We start from the raw sequence: 15,469 nt of genomic DNA on the forward strand, positions 1-15,469 counted from the left end.
CATACTTTTCCAAAACAGCAAGATTCTTTAATAAGATGTATAAACTTGTTTTAAGAAATTTATTGTATGTTTCTAAAATACATCTTAAAGCACAGGAACAAAAATTGCTGCAATCAAGGCTACTTAAATAAAGATAAAATTCCAATGCTACTTTCTGTGTTTCTTAAAAAGGGTCTCACTAAAGAAGCTGCTTGACATGGGTCATGGTAATAATTTTTTGAAAATCACACCTAAAGCACAGGCAACAAAATAAAAAAATAAACAAGTGGGACTACATCAAACTAAAAAGCTTTCACTCAGCAAAAGAAATTGACAAAGTAAAAAGATAACCTACAGAATGGGAAAAAACATTTGCAAACCATATATCTGATAAGGGGTTAATAACCGAAGTATATAAAGAACTCATTAAACTCAATAGCAAATAACCAAATAATCTAATTAAAAATGGGCAAAGGGCCTAAAGAGACATTTTTCCAAAGAAGATGGCCATGGCCAACAGGCACATAAAAAGAAGCTCAACATCACTAGTCAGTCTTTGGGGAAATGCAAATTAAAAGCACAATGGCATATCATCTCACACTCATCAGAATGTCAGAATGGCTATCATCAAAAAGAAGAGATAACAAATGCCAGTGAAGATGTGGAGAAAAGGAAACCCTTGTGAACTCACTGTTGGTGGGAATGTAAATCGGTGCAATCACTATGAAAAACAGTATGGAGGTTCACCAAAAAATTAAAAATAGAACTACCATATGATCCAGCAATTCCACTTCTGGGAAGATACCCAAAGGAAACAAAAACAGTTGGAAAGATATCTAAACCCCTCATAGCAGCATTATTTACAATAGCCAAGACATGGAAACGACCTAAGTATCCAGCAATGAATGAATGAATAACAAATTTGTGATACAAACACACACACACACACACACACACACACACACACACACAGTGGATTATTATTCAGCCATCCATAAAAATATGAGGAAATCCTACCATTTGCTACAATACGCATGGACCTTCAAGGTTTGCCTGGGTTCAAAATCTCTATTCTAAAGAGCCTATTTCCCTTTGAAAATGAAAAAATCCAATTAAACACTCAAATCTATTTTTGATTAATTTTCTTTCATTTTACTTAAAAAAATTAATATACTTTTAACATTCTTTCTATGTGGTTACAAACAGACAGTAGAATTAATATATTAGCCTCCTAAAGGAAAGGAGGTTGATATGCCTGAGGAAAGAATAAACTCTCAGACAACAGTTTACACTTATTTAAAGTAAAAAAACAAGAGAAAGGGGGCTCTTAGGTACCTGCTACTCTCTTTAGCTAACAGATATCATCTATTCCAGGAAGAGGAAATTCTAATTTTATTTGGTTATACTGACACTGGAAAGCTGCTAAGCCAGAAATAATTAAAGCTATCAATATTAAGTATCAGATTACTTACATCAAAGCCAAATTCCTATAATTTAGGCAAAGGCTAAAGCTAACTATGAAAGCAGGCTATGGTTGGTAGATCTAAATAATAATAAAAAGTCATAAAATGGTACTTTAAGGTAGCTTGAGGGTACATATTATTACTCGATTTTTCCTAGTGTTCTGATTTATTTAACAGATATTCCTAATCACTACATTCATGAGGCTTGCTGCATGATAGACTGTATCTACCTACAAGGAAAACTTTTAATATCACTAATATATGTAAAAAATTGAACATCAGTGCATATTAATCAGAGAAATACTGTACAGGGTGGGTGGGAATATCCATCCTAGTACTAGAATATTTAAAGCCTGTTTAAAGTTTTGTCCCTAAAGGAAAGAATTTATTTGACTGAGATGGAGAGTGAAACAGAATCTGAAGATTCTAATTAGAATAATTCATTCAACTTAAAATTAAAATTATAATTAAAAATAACAGGGACTTCCCTGGTGGTCCAGTGGTAAAGAATCCGCCTTCCAATGCAGGGAACGCGGGTTCGATCCCTGGTTGGGGAACTAAGATCCCACATGCCACAGGGCAACTAAACCCACATGCCATAACTACTGACCTCGTGTGCCTCAACTAGAGCCCATGTGCCACAAAGTACAGAGCCCACCTGCCCTGGAGCCTGCCTGCCACAACTAGAGAGAAGCCCGCACGCTGCAACAAAAGATCCTGCATGCCTCAACAAAGATCTTGCGTGGTGCAACTAAGACCCGACGCAGCCAAAAATAAAATAAATAAATACTAAATAAATCTTAAAAAACACAAACAAACAAATAATGGTTTAATAATGAAAATGTCTGTATCCCTAATGATATATTTCTATGTATAAATGCAAGCTGCTACTGTTCCCTAAGGTATGTTCTATCTTACAGAAAACAGTGGTTTCTTAAGAGAGTGTCTTTGTGGGAGAAGGCAAAAAGTAATATGCAAAGTAAACTTCTAGAAGTAGATTTCCAGAATATGATATGCAATGTTTTATCATTCTTCAGCTAGTTTCCAAAATAATTTCATATATCATTTCATTTGTTTCTCATAGTAAACTACTAGGTGTTATTTACCCCATTATTACTCCATTTGATAGAAGAAAAAGTACCTTTAAGAAATGTTTAGGTGTTTAAGGCCATAGGGCTTCTAGAGGTGAAGTCACAGCCAGAGCTTTTTGCTAATGTGTCCTCTTACTTTGGGCCTGGTTTGTAATTCCTCAGATACTCCCTTCCCCAGGGAGAACTGCAAGCTCCATCTCTGTAGCTTAATCTACCATTGGGGTATTTCACTTTCTTTTCCCTATTTTCCTGTTTCAGTGGACAATTTGGAAATATGGTGGCTTTTTCAGCTGGGAGTAAATTTGATATCAAAGACAGGAATGGTATGAGGGGTCGTGAAGTACAACTGTTACTTACTGGAAAGAAATGACTCATCTTCAGCTGTGGCTAAGGCACAGACACAGCCTCATTATGTTCGCACACTGCCCTCCCTCCCACCCCACCCCCCACACACAGAAAGAAAGAATCCTTAATGGAGTTTTATTTATTATTTACACAAATAAAGTGTGTTGAATAAAACTGTGAAGAAATACTTTTAAAAACCATACTTGCTGAGTCAGGAATTGAGATGGTTACTTTAAACACTTAGGGATAAAGGATCACTGTGGCACGGTAGAAATTTAGTTGTATCTCCATTAACAGGAGTCAGGAAGCTAAATTTCTATGTACTACCATAGCAAACTTACCTTCTAATTTTATTTTAATGTTCTGAGTACTTAATTTCCTATTTTTCAAAAACATCAGAAGAAATATCTCCTGCCATCATCGTAATAGCAGCCTTAGAACTGCTAGTAAGTTAACACCATTCAAGTTTAAAAGGCACTTCAAGAAATAGGAACAAACATTCAACTTTAGATTTAGAAGAATAATCTAAAATTCTGGAGCTTTGAGAAAACATCCAGAAAGATTACCTTATCTTTTGCTATAAATAATTTTACTGTGGAGGGGCCAACTGTTTTGAATCTCTCTTTCGGAGAAATGAGGGATACAGTTGAGCTGAAGAAATGTTCTTCCATTTTATTAAAGGAAACAAAAGAAAAGACTCAAAGCTCTAAAGGCGTTAGAAAGTCACAGGTTGGATATGTTCTGTTTGCTTTTGAACAAACAGGATGCACTGTAGTTCAAAGGGTAGACTTTGGAGTCAGTCTGGTTCAAATCATAGCTCCACTTTTTACATGAGAGTCTCTGGGAAAATTATTCTCTTTTCTCAATTTCCTTATCTGTAAAATGGGGATAAGAATCTTTAGAGGACAGAATAGTGGTAGAGATCAAATGAGGTAACTAAAGTAAGAACATCTCTTAATAATGTCTGCCTCCAAGAAACAAAGGCAAAAAAAAAAGTAATTTTGGGGTACCTACTATCAGCCAAATGCTATACTAAAGAGTATAATGGTGAATAGGACAGCGTTCCTTGAAAACATGTACTTATTAATAATGTCTGTGGAATCCATTCTTGTTTAAAAAAAAAAAAACCAACAATAACAGATGGGTCAGGATAAAAATCAAGTATAATGAAAATATCAAAAAAAGAAAGGTATAATAAAATGACTAGGGACTTTCAAGTCTCCACGTTTTTTTCAGCATAGTGATCTGTCATTATACGTTTGGTGACATGTTCTTAAATAAATATCATTTGAAAATGCCTCTACATAAATTATTTCTATATGCTTTAGAGTATTTCATGTTATATTTGAATTACTTATACACAAATGCCATATCAAGAGATAACAATAGTATAAACCTACATCATAGGTTGTTGTGAACATTGAATGAGTTATAGAAAGCAATGAAAACAATGCCTGGCCCAAGTAAACTGATAAATATTGAATATTATTATTATAACAATGAAACAATAGACCTGCATGATTTAGAATAGCAATAACTCTCAGAACTGAGAGGTATAAAATAACCAGAAATCCACAAGGTGGCTCTCAAGGCTTGGCTTTTAAACACAATAGAGCTGCTTTGTATTTCCAAAGAAATGAAACAAGACCTTTCATAATTCACCATTATGAATGCCGACCTGACTTGTCAAAGACTCTCATAAATTCATAATTAATAAATAACTGGAAGAATACAAAGCTGCATAATAGGTGGTATGTAATAGAAAACTTTGTAAAGCAAAAAAAAAAGAAAAAACATGTATAAATTTTGTAGTTACACTGAAAGAGAATCTGACACTCAAAACAACCTGCATCAGAGTATCATAGTCAGAATTTAAAATATCAATATAAAATGGTGAAATTTAAAGCACAATCCTAATAACTAAATACATTTTACTAAGATGGTAAATGTGAAGGTGCAGAGCACAATGCCTGGCAGCTGTTCAGCAAACATCAGTTAAATCTTAAGTCATGCACAGAAAACATTGTGAAGATACTATCATTTTATGTCTATAGTTTTTTTATTTAAAAATTTATTTTTATAGCTTTAAATCAGGGCAAAACTTCCTGCAAAGGGACAGAGTACCTTAGCCTTTGTGAGCCATATAATCCCGGCAGCAAGTACTCGGTTCTTCCCTTGTGTGTAAAGCAGCAGCCACAGAAGACAAAGGAAGGGCTCTGACTGTTTTCTAATAAAACTAATTACAAAAACAGGTTGCCACCTTTGGCCCTCGGGCTGTAGTTTGCCCACTCTTGATCTAAATCATTACTTGATACAATTGAATAAAACCTTTTATAAATCTTAGAATACTATCGACACTCAAATCACCTAGAGATGTGCCTCTCAAACTGTAATGTGCATACATCTTTTTTTTTTTTTTTTTTTTCCGGTTCGCGGGCCTCTCACTGCTGTGGCCTTTCCCGTTGCAGAGCACAGGCTCCGGCCGCACAGGCTCAGCGGCCATGGCTCACGGGCCCAGCCGCTCCGCGGCATGTGGGACCCTTCCGGACCGGGGCTCGAACCCGCGTCCCCTGCATCGGCAGGTGGATTCTCAACCACTGCGCCACCAGGGAAGCCCTGCATACATCATTTGGGGATCAAGTAGAAATGCAGATTATGATGTGGTAAGTCTCAGGGGAGGCCTGAGGTTCTGCATTTCTAACGAGGACCCAGACTTTTTAGGTCCTTTGAGCATATAGTGAGTGGCAAGGCAGCTGTTCTGAACCTTTTTGGTCTCAAACCTTTACTCTCAAAAAGAGCTTCTGTTTATGTAAATTACATCTGTCCATGTTAACTTTAGAAAATTAAAAAAAAAAATTATCTGTTATATCTTTAAAAGTACAATAATCCATTAGATGTTAATGTATTTTATAAAATGTAACTATTTTATGCTTTAACTATGGGACTAAACACTACAATTATAATCATACAGAAAAAAGTGATAATTGGACACAACATGCATTTGGATCCTTTGAAAGTCAAGAAAAAAGTCAAAATTATAACATGATAAATCTGTAAAATTAACTTACTGGAAACTGGAAAGCATGGATCTTTCATATATAAAACATCTGGTATATCTGGCACATTATGTGCTTTAGTTCTTGTATTGTGCTGTCATTTGTTCCCTACCTGTTTTTCTGCATGTCCATATTCAGGTCCTTGAGTAGGTAAAAAGTAGGAAATCTGGCCATTATTCTTGGCTCTTTCTATTAGAGACATTGCCGTTCTTACAGTGGCATTTCGAGCATGTACAAACACCATCACCTAAAATAAAGGAAAGCAGTTTATTTAACACTCAAATTCATTAAAAGATGGCTTAATACTAGTCTGGAAATCACCCTATATAAATGACTATTAATTTATCAAAATAATCCCCCAGTTTATGAATACTTCAACATTTGCTTATTTTAGAACAAAGTATATATAGGATAAAGGCAAGTTAAGTAAAATTCAATAACATAGCTTTATTTATTATTAGCCTATAATTGGCAGAAGTCAGAATGAAATTAATGGATTATATAAAATATGGAACTTAATTTGTGCATTTCTCTTCTGAAGACATGATTCACTAGTACAATCATATCTTATGAGGACAGAGTATAAAAATATACTAGAGCCTTATTTCTCCACAGTCAATGAAATTACCAGTATCATAAAGATGTTTAAAGAAACTGGAAACAATAAAGACCACTCTTGGAAAAAATCATGTCTAAGAACAACCATTTAGAAAAGAGTTTAGGGGACTGCTGGAGATGAAAAAGCTTCTAGAGAGGTACTTGGAATTTTCTGTCGGGGCAGACCTTCCTGTGGAATTATTCACAAAGCAACTGTGGAAATCTGAATTAGGGGGAAGGTGAGTGTCTGGATGCTTTGTCAAGAAGAAGTGGAAAAAAAGTCCTTCCAGGGACAGTAGTCAGGAAGAATGTGAAGGCAAATGAAGAGAATAAAATCAGGAAGTGACTAGCAGTCTGCATTTGCTACCTGTCAGGGCCTACTTTCTCTCCTCTGTGATGTTTCTTCTTTGGCTTCCACCTCCCTGTCCCTTCCCTCCATAGCTCAGCCCCAGCCTTCCCAAAAAGCCATGACCAATTCCTAATTCTTGCCTGTCTTCCCAGTGTCTCTCCATGTTCTTCTGTCTGTTTTCCCAGAAGCTGGAACTTTGGTGTTATTTGCAGGCTACACACTTAGAAGGACACGCAACATTGTTTTTAGTCAGGGAATTAATAGGTTCATGAGAGTTGACCTGAGTAAGAGAAGATCATTTTGAGGACAAACAAAAGTGAAAAAGGGAAGGAGGCCTGGGTTTTGACCAGAAAGGAGACAGAATGACAAAGATCTAGAGCACATACTGTGTAATTAACCCATAGTAATCTTATAATTAGCCCATAGTAAGCTTGTCAAAGGGAATGTTCCACATATAGGATCTGATAAAATTCATAGTAGAGTAAAACCTCAGATAACCATCATTCAAGAAACTGGAATGCTTAACTAATATTCTTTTAGGGTGTATTCAAAGTAAAGGAGAGAAAATAATCTGGAGAAGACCAGAAGTTCCTCAATGAAAATCTCCCAAAGTGTTTAGAGAAAGTAAAACAAGCACAGCAAGTCATCTGGAGAAATTTAACAGAAGTTAATCACAGCCTTCAAGGACATAAAGCTTGAGACTTCACACTTTATCAGAGCTCTAACTTATTTTCTGATACCAATGTGATTTGAAAAGAAATATGATCAAAAGAATATTTCTAAAGAGTATGCTACTAAAATTTATTTCAGAGAGTTTTGTGGATGCTTAGAAAAATTTTTGTTTTCCTTATTTTCAACCCCCCACCCCTGCCAAAAACCAAATCTGCTTTTCACAGGCTCTCTAGCTTTCTGGGGAATCATCTTTACCTCACAGGATGTCAAGAGACTGCCATTTAAGTTCACTTGTGATATTTTCATAATTCCTGACATCAGCTATTTAATACTAAGTTAGATGGAAGATTCTATTAACCATAATGCCTTGCTGAAGCTTCACCAATTCAGAAGCTGTCAAATTCTACCACCCTGTCTTTCTACAACGTAGGGACATTTCAACTACGGGTTTCTTTTTAAAGGGGAAGGCAGATTATTTTCTTTTATATAAAAATAAATTTGATCACACACAAAAACCTCATTTACCCCCAACATTAAATTTTAAGAAAAATCTCAATTAAAATGAAGTTACTTATTATTTTATTAATTTATTCATTCATTCAAACATTTCTGAGCATGCAGTCACTACCAAGCCCTAAGAAAACTGCTGTGAAAAAGAGACAAGGTCCCTGCCCTCACGGAGATGGGAATCTTGTGTGATAGATTAAATAAGCACAAAATACTTTTTACTTAAAATATATTTACTGGACATGTGTGTGTGTAAAATACTGTTGGAAGGAGAGATACGAAATGGATAAGACATGGTCCCTTCTTCTACACAATTTAAGGAGGGAGATAAAACCAGACATAATTTAGGGAGCTGATCCAAAAGACGGATGGAGTGCGGATAACACAGGAATGCTAAACATGGAGACAGCTGGTCTCCTTCACTCACCCATGTCACGACATTTACACATACCTCCTGCATATGCCAAACAGTGGTCAAAGCACTGCCATGACGAATATGTTTCAAGGCACCAAACTGGAACGCTACTGTTAACGGCAAAAGAGAACCACTAGGAATCAGCCCTAGATGGCTGTAGAATCAGGATGCAGTCTGCATGGAGGAGGCTACATAACTAGTCTAGAGTATTTATCCTTGGTTATTTTAGTGTGCTAGCTTGAAGAAGTACGTTTTCATTCAAAGTTTCTTACACAGAGGCCCAGGGACCACTTCATCAGAATTACTGCTGGGGCCTGTTGAAATAGATTTCTGAGTCCTCCCCTAAAACCAACTGAGTAAAAATATCTAGCAGTGGGGTCTAAAAATTGAATTATTAATGACTATTGAAATCTCCACTGTACTACTGTGTGAAATTAGTTAATGGTTACGACCAACTTAGTTTTATTCTTCTAAGAAGTTCAAAAGGAAACATAAATAAAACATATATAATACCACCACTACAAAGATTCCCTAATAACCCATCTTTATTTACCTGTACATATGAAACATCAGGGATTATTAAGATATTTTATATGACCACTATAGCCCCAAGATCATTCTCCAGATGGGCTAGGCTTTTATAATACAACCAGATTTCTATTCTCCATAATTCAAATGCCACATTATGTAAATCCCATTAAAATAACAGATATGGAGAACATAAGGGAAAATAAAATATGACCCTAAATCTTCATTAATTATTTCAGTCTGACTTGTCAACTTATCACTTTGCAAATTATTTTCTATTGCAGCCAAGAGAAATATTAGTTACAACTAAAGTAGCAATTTTTTTAAATTAAAGAATCCATCATGTCTTGTTCAGTAAAATAAACTCTTTTTCTTATTAAGAATTTTCTGTCTAGAGGCTCCAACAGAGGCCATTACAAGGTTTTGGGTCTCTATAAATATACTTGATTTTATGGTTTGTTAATTTGGTTAATTAATTTAAGTAGACTCATATAAAAATTATAACTAACAGAGAGGACAGCACTGTTTCATATGGCAGAAAAAACTCCAAATTAATCTTAGAAACGCTGTTGGTAACCAAACAGCAGTTAAATGGGCGTGTGTCTAAAAAAGATTAGAACAGTAGATTCAACTCAATAATGTTGGTAAATTCTGACTGTTTTGTAAAACTGTTTATATTTTTACTCGAGGTTTGTTAGGTTAATGCAATTAAAAATATTTTATATACTTATTTTTTGTTTAAAAAGCCAATGAGTTAAAAAATGTATGACGGAATCAGTCCTGGACTGGGAAAGAAAGTATGTGAATCTGAGTTCTGGTCCTGTTATTTGACTTATCAAACAAAGTGTTCTTCAAATGAGATGCTGATTAAAATTAATGAAAAGTAAAAGCTCAGATAATGATCATTCAAAAAACCAAAATGCCGAAGTAACTTATATTGTTTCAGTATATTCAAAGGAGAGAAGGACATATTATTTTAAAAAGATAAAAACTTCTACTTTGAAATATTGTTAAATAGCAGTGTGATTTAGAACAAATTATTTAACCTCTTTGATCTTTATTTCCTCTAGTACATAGATAGTTACTAGAGTCATAGGATTACGATAAGGATTAAAGGATATCGTGTAAGTGAAACACTGCATTTAGTAAAACAACAGCTCTCAAATGTTAGAATGCATCAAAATCACCTGGCAAGCTTGTTAAAAACAAACTGCTGCTCCTTCCCTCTACCCCCTTTCTAATTAAGTAGGTCTGAGGCAAGACAAGAATTTGCATTTCTAACAAGTTCAAAGGAGATGCTAAAACTCTTTACAGGAACTTGGAGACTTCCTCAGAGCTGGTAAGTATTAACACCATGCTAAGGGTAATAAGCATTAAGAAAATTAACTTGACCTAAAAGACTAGGTGGTTAGATCAGTGAATGAATATTATAAATTGACACTTATATAAACATTTATTCCTCACTTATGCAAGTGTGTGTGCATATCTAACACCACAAAAAACAATTTAAAAGAACACTTATCCTTTAACAACCTTTGTAAGGGTGTTGTGCCAGATGAACTAGGAATAAAACAATTAGTAGAAATATTTAAACCTGAGATTATTTTAGAAGTGGAGGGAGGAGGCCAAAGATTGTGAAATCTTGAATCAAATTCTCTTCCCTAGAAATTTCCACTAAGAAGGAAAAGTAAGAATTGAAATACCTGGAAAAAATACAACATGGCAGATAGATGTCCCACAGGAAATGCTGCTGAGAATAATGTTTTATAATTTATGATACTGTCTATTGCAAGTTAAAGAATGAGGCTTGAGGATGAGGAAGTTTATGTCATGGTGTTTATGTTTTCACTCTAACCAGCACAGCCATTTATTTGTTTTGTTCTCAATTCTTCCCAACTTTCTTAACCCAGGATCCTCAAGAGAATTAAGCCCCAATGACCTAAACAAATAGTGATTCTAAAGTGTGTCCCCAGACTAAAAGCATCCTCTGGAAACTTGTTACAACTACAAATTAATAGCGTCACCCCACATCTGAGGCAAAAACTCTGAGGCTGGGACCCAGCAATCTGGTTTAATAAGCCATTAGTAAGATGAATGTTAAGATTTGAGAGCCCAGTGAAATGGCATCTACTGTATGTAAAAAAAAAACCAAAAACAAAACCCCTCAAACCTGTCCTCTGTGCATTTAAAATGGTTCTTTAAGTACTATCTTTGGGAGACTGAAGAAAATAGCCAAATCATTTTCCATGTTCTATAGTCTGAAAGAGGAGTGCCACTGCTGGTATATTTCCGATTTATATACCAAAAGAGCATGTAGGCAACAAAATAGTTTTTATTGCTGTGATTATATTACCCTATCTGTGATATTAAGTAAATGCAATTTTAAAAAGCTTCATTCTGATTACTGTGAATCAGTTCTCATTTTAGGCCTGCTAATACTGACCAGCTAAAGACACTTAGGTCATCTGAAGATCTTTTCACACCAGTACCCAGTTTCCTCATTTATTTTTTCACTTGCATAGTATTCCTTTACTTGGAAATACCACAATTTACTTAACCAGTCCTTGTTTAATGGACATTTATGTTGTTCCTAATCCTTTCTTACTTAAAGTAATGCTGTAATAAATAACTCTGTATACAAGTCATTTCACAATTTTGTGGATATTTTCATAGAAGTGAAATTGTTGGGTCGAAGTACATATGATCATTGAACTATGTCCCTATTCTGAATATTGTCTGTTTTATTACGAGGCATTTTTTTCTTATTAATTTGTAGGTGTTCTTACAATACAGAAGATAGTATGTTTTGTCTTTTTCTATATTGCAAATATTTTGTTCTAGTCTATGCTTTATCTTTTGACTTTATTTATGATATCTTATTCAGTATGGAAATAGTTAATTTTTTCTTTAAATCTGCCAGGATTTTTCTCTATGACTTCTGGGAAATTCATAGGCAAGAAAGTGAAAATAGTCATAAACATATGAAAAGGTGCTAAACTTCAGTAGCACTGTGTGGCCCTGGAAATCCAATGGTGGGCACAAGCAGAGTTGGATTTTGGTCTTGTACACGCACAAACACACATATCTATCTGCAAAGATATCTACAAAGATATCCATAATATAGTGCCACATAAAAAAATATCAAGTTGAAGAACAATTTCCACAGTATTATTCTGAGTATATTATAAAGGGTGTGTGTGTGTGTGTGTGTGTGTGTTTAAAAATAGGGAGATATGGATGGAAACCCACCAAAGTACTTACCTCACAAATGAAAATGGGATGGGGAGTATAAAAAGATAATGTGTTCTCTGTATATCTTATATTGCTTATCTTACCCATTGAAACAAGCCTTAATAGTTTTATGAATATATAAATTATATTGAACAGAGAAATGCTCAGTGATGAGGTTGTAATAGTATATTTATAATATACTATTGTACTACCATATTTGATTTGATTATTTTATTGCTAAGGGATTTACGGTGTCAAAGTAAAAACTTAAAGAACACATATTTAACAATGAACTTAGAAGGGCAGTAGTGGTACTTTTGATCGAAGGGACACATTTATCTTGTTTTAGTTCACCTGGAAATGCTTTAAGAAGCAAAAAGAGACATGGTCTAGAAGAAGAAAATAAATAGTACTTCCTGGAAAAGTATACAGAGGTCAAAGGCACAGAGAAGACAGCAAATCCATATGGATTTGGTGAATACTGGCTCTAGGCAGAAATGGACATGTAGACAGAGGAGCAGTAATAGCTGGAAAGGCAAAATACAACCTCGTTATAAAATATATACTTAGAGAAAATTCACTCAAGACTCAGAAAAAAAATGATACCACTAAAAGCAATACTTGAAAAATTATTTTTCTGTTAGACAAAGATTTTAAACTGAGCAGTTAAAGAGAATGCCATCATCATGAAAAAACATGAATTTTTGTAAAGGAATATACATTACATGTTGATAAAATTATGACTCAAGGAAGTGTAAAAGAAAAAGGTGGATAAAACATAGGAAAAACCTAAAGATAATTTTGGAATGTAAATTGATAGAACAATGGACAGGACAATTTTAAAAGGCTGGGGTTATTAAAAGAAAAAAGGTGGCCCTGTTTTTTATGAAGAGTGAAGATGAGCGAGAAAGCACTTAGGGAGGTCTCCCTGAGAAATAGTTAGTGTGATTGTTTGAGACAGATCTTATAAAAACAACTCTGATTTAAACATTTTAAAATATAGCTTTGTAGCCAATAAACTACCTGAAACATTGGTACAAATGTATAAAAGTCATTTAAAAAAAGAAAAAAGAAAGAAAGAAAAGAAGAAACCCTTATACCTACATGGGGGAGGATGATGCTACTATTACGGTTAAATTAAAGTAATAAAAATTTCCTGACGATTCCAGGTACAAGTGATACTTTATTCTTTTGAGCATCCAAAGAATTCACAGGCCCCTCTCTTAAGCATTTATCACAGACTATATTTTATTTTGAACTATTTTTGTGCTTGATTTAGCTCCTCTGTGAGTCTGTGATCATCCAACAATTACATGACAGGTATTGGGGATATAACGGTGGGCAAGGCCGGCACGTGTCCCTGTGCTTATGGAGCTTATATCTAGTTACTATGATGCACGATTGGCATCTGGGAAATGGTGAACACAGAAGCTGCCATTCATTATATGAACAACTACAGGAAGAAGATGCAGGTTAAAAAAAAAAAAAAGAAGAAGAAGAAGAAGAGGAAGAAAAGCATAATCTAGAAATTAATTGGGGTCCTCTCTCAAAATTAGCAAATTCCTTGATTTAAAGGTGATGACATTCCAGGTTTCTTCATTATTGGCCTTAGGGTGTCATCTCTTTAAATCCTTCCTGCTGTTCAAAGCCTCCATGCATTTGTGTATTTCCAGGCCTTTACCCATGTTTTACTTTACTTAATTCTCCTGCCAACTTCATCTGGGGAAATTCTACAAACCTTTAAGGCCCAGTTCTAATGACTCTTCTCCAATCTCTCCAGGGAAAGCTATCACTCCCACAGTACTTTGTTCATACTGTGCCTTGTGTAATCTTGAGATGTATATAGGTCTCTCTGCTGTTGTTCACAATTACTAGGACTAATAATAAAAGATATGATTTACTAAGTGCTTACTATGTGCTAGGCCCAGTACTAGGTGCCAGGCAGAGTTATTTAATTTACTATTAACACAATTAGGTAGGTAATTCTATTAGAATTTTACAGACCAGAAAACTGAAGCTCAGAGTTTTAATAACTTTCTACTCATTCACGAGCAGAACTGGGAATTATCCTCAGATTTGATAGTCCAAAGCCTATTTTCTCTCCACCAAGTTACATTCCCTCTTTGGGTGATGCCTGAGGGCATGTTTACACCTTACTAATTTTGAGGTCTCCTTGTCCTTCCCCATACCACTCTCCCTGCTATCACCAAATCAGTGGGCACTCATAAATGACTGCTGAAATTCCAATGTTAAAAATGGTCAACTTTCACAAAAAACATTTATTTTTAGCACATTTTTGAGCAGAGATATGAATTTAAAAGTTTATAAATAATAATAGGATGTAGGCTGAGTTAATACTTTCACTGATACCTTTTATTAGAATATGGGGTATAAAGCTAATTTCCAATTATTCAACTAGATAATTAATTTTCCTGAATAATTTTATTTAAATTTATTAGCAAACGTTCCACTGATAATTAATAACTAAAATAGTTACTATTAGTCTTTTGATACTGTGTAAAGCTATGTGTATACAGTTGAACACTAAACAACATGAGTTTGAAATGGGCAGGTCTACTTATTTGCAGATTTTTTTCAATAGTAAATCCTACAGAACTACATGACCCACTGTTGGTTGAATCCCATGCAGAATCGCTGATCTGGAGGAACCACGTGTATGAAGGGACAGCATATACTGAGGGCTGATGATAAGGAATAGGTGTATTTCTGACTGTATGGAGGGTTGGTGTGCCCCCAACACCCACGTTGTTCAAGGGTCAACTGTACATTTTAATGCCATTGCAAAGTTAAAAATTTGGATTTTAAAAAGAAACAATTTATAAAATGAGCTAGTCTAAGAGCATCTTAAAAAAAATTCTCGACTTTGAAGTCAAAGACAGTTCCTAAATCAAAGCTACTTACATTTACAATGAATCAAATTATTCAGATCCATTAACCAAAATAATGTCTTACTGATGGACATGAATAAAGAAAGCATTTTTATGTTTTATAATGGTAGAAAATTTAACACTACTATATTTGGATTACATCAATAAAACTACTATTATTAAAAATAGGGCTAAAATAATAAATTTTAAACTTCTCTTAATAAAATTTAAATTTATTAATCACGAGTATAACAACTAGCATTTATTATCAGATATTCCTGCCAACGAACTGTATTACTAAAGCATAATTTTTAGTTTAAAAAGACCTGGTGAAAGGCTTATCACATA

The 15,469-nt window shown here is 34.5% G+C and overlaps 1 protein-coding gene across 2 annotated transcripts in view; it reads right to left on the bottom strand.

Moving 5' to 3' along the window:
- The window catches only part of ASCC3 (activating signal cointegrator 1 complex subunit 3), a 330,850-nt gene that overhangs the window by 154,560 nt on the left and 160,821 nt on the right, over positions 1 to 15,469 (bottom strand). The window contains exon 14 of one of the 2 annotated variants that reach the window (XM_059035971.2): positions 6,047 to 6,181. In XM_059035971.2, coding sequence (XP_058891954.1) covers positions 6,047 to 6,181 — 135 coding nt within the window. Of the gene's footprint in view, positions 1 to 6,046; positions 6,182 to 7,035; positions 7,161 to 15,469 lie in introns of those variants that run through there. The other variant, XM_067011528.1, reaches the window with a different exon arrangement.

This window comes from Kogia breviceps, chromosome 13, assembly GCF_026419965.1.
Source record: "Kogia breviceps isolate mKogBre1 chromosome 13, mKogBre1 haplotype 1, whole genome shotgun sequence".
In the NCBI taxonomy this organism is placed as follows: Eukaryota; Metazoa; Chordata; class Mammalia; order Artiodactyla; family Physeteridae; genus Kogia; species Kogia breviceps.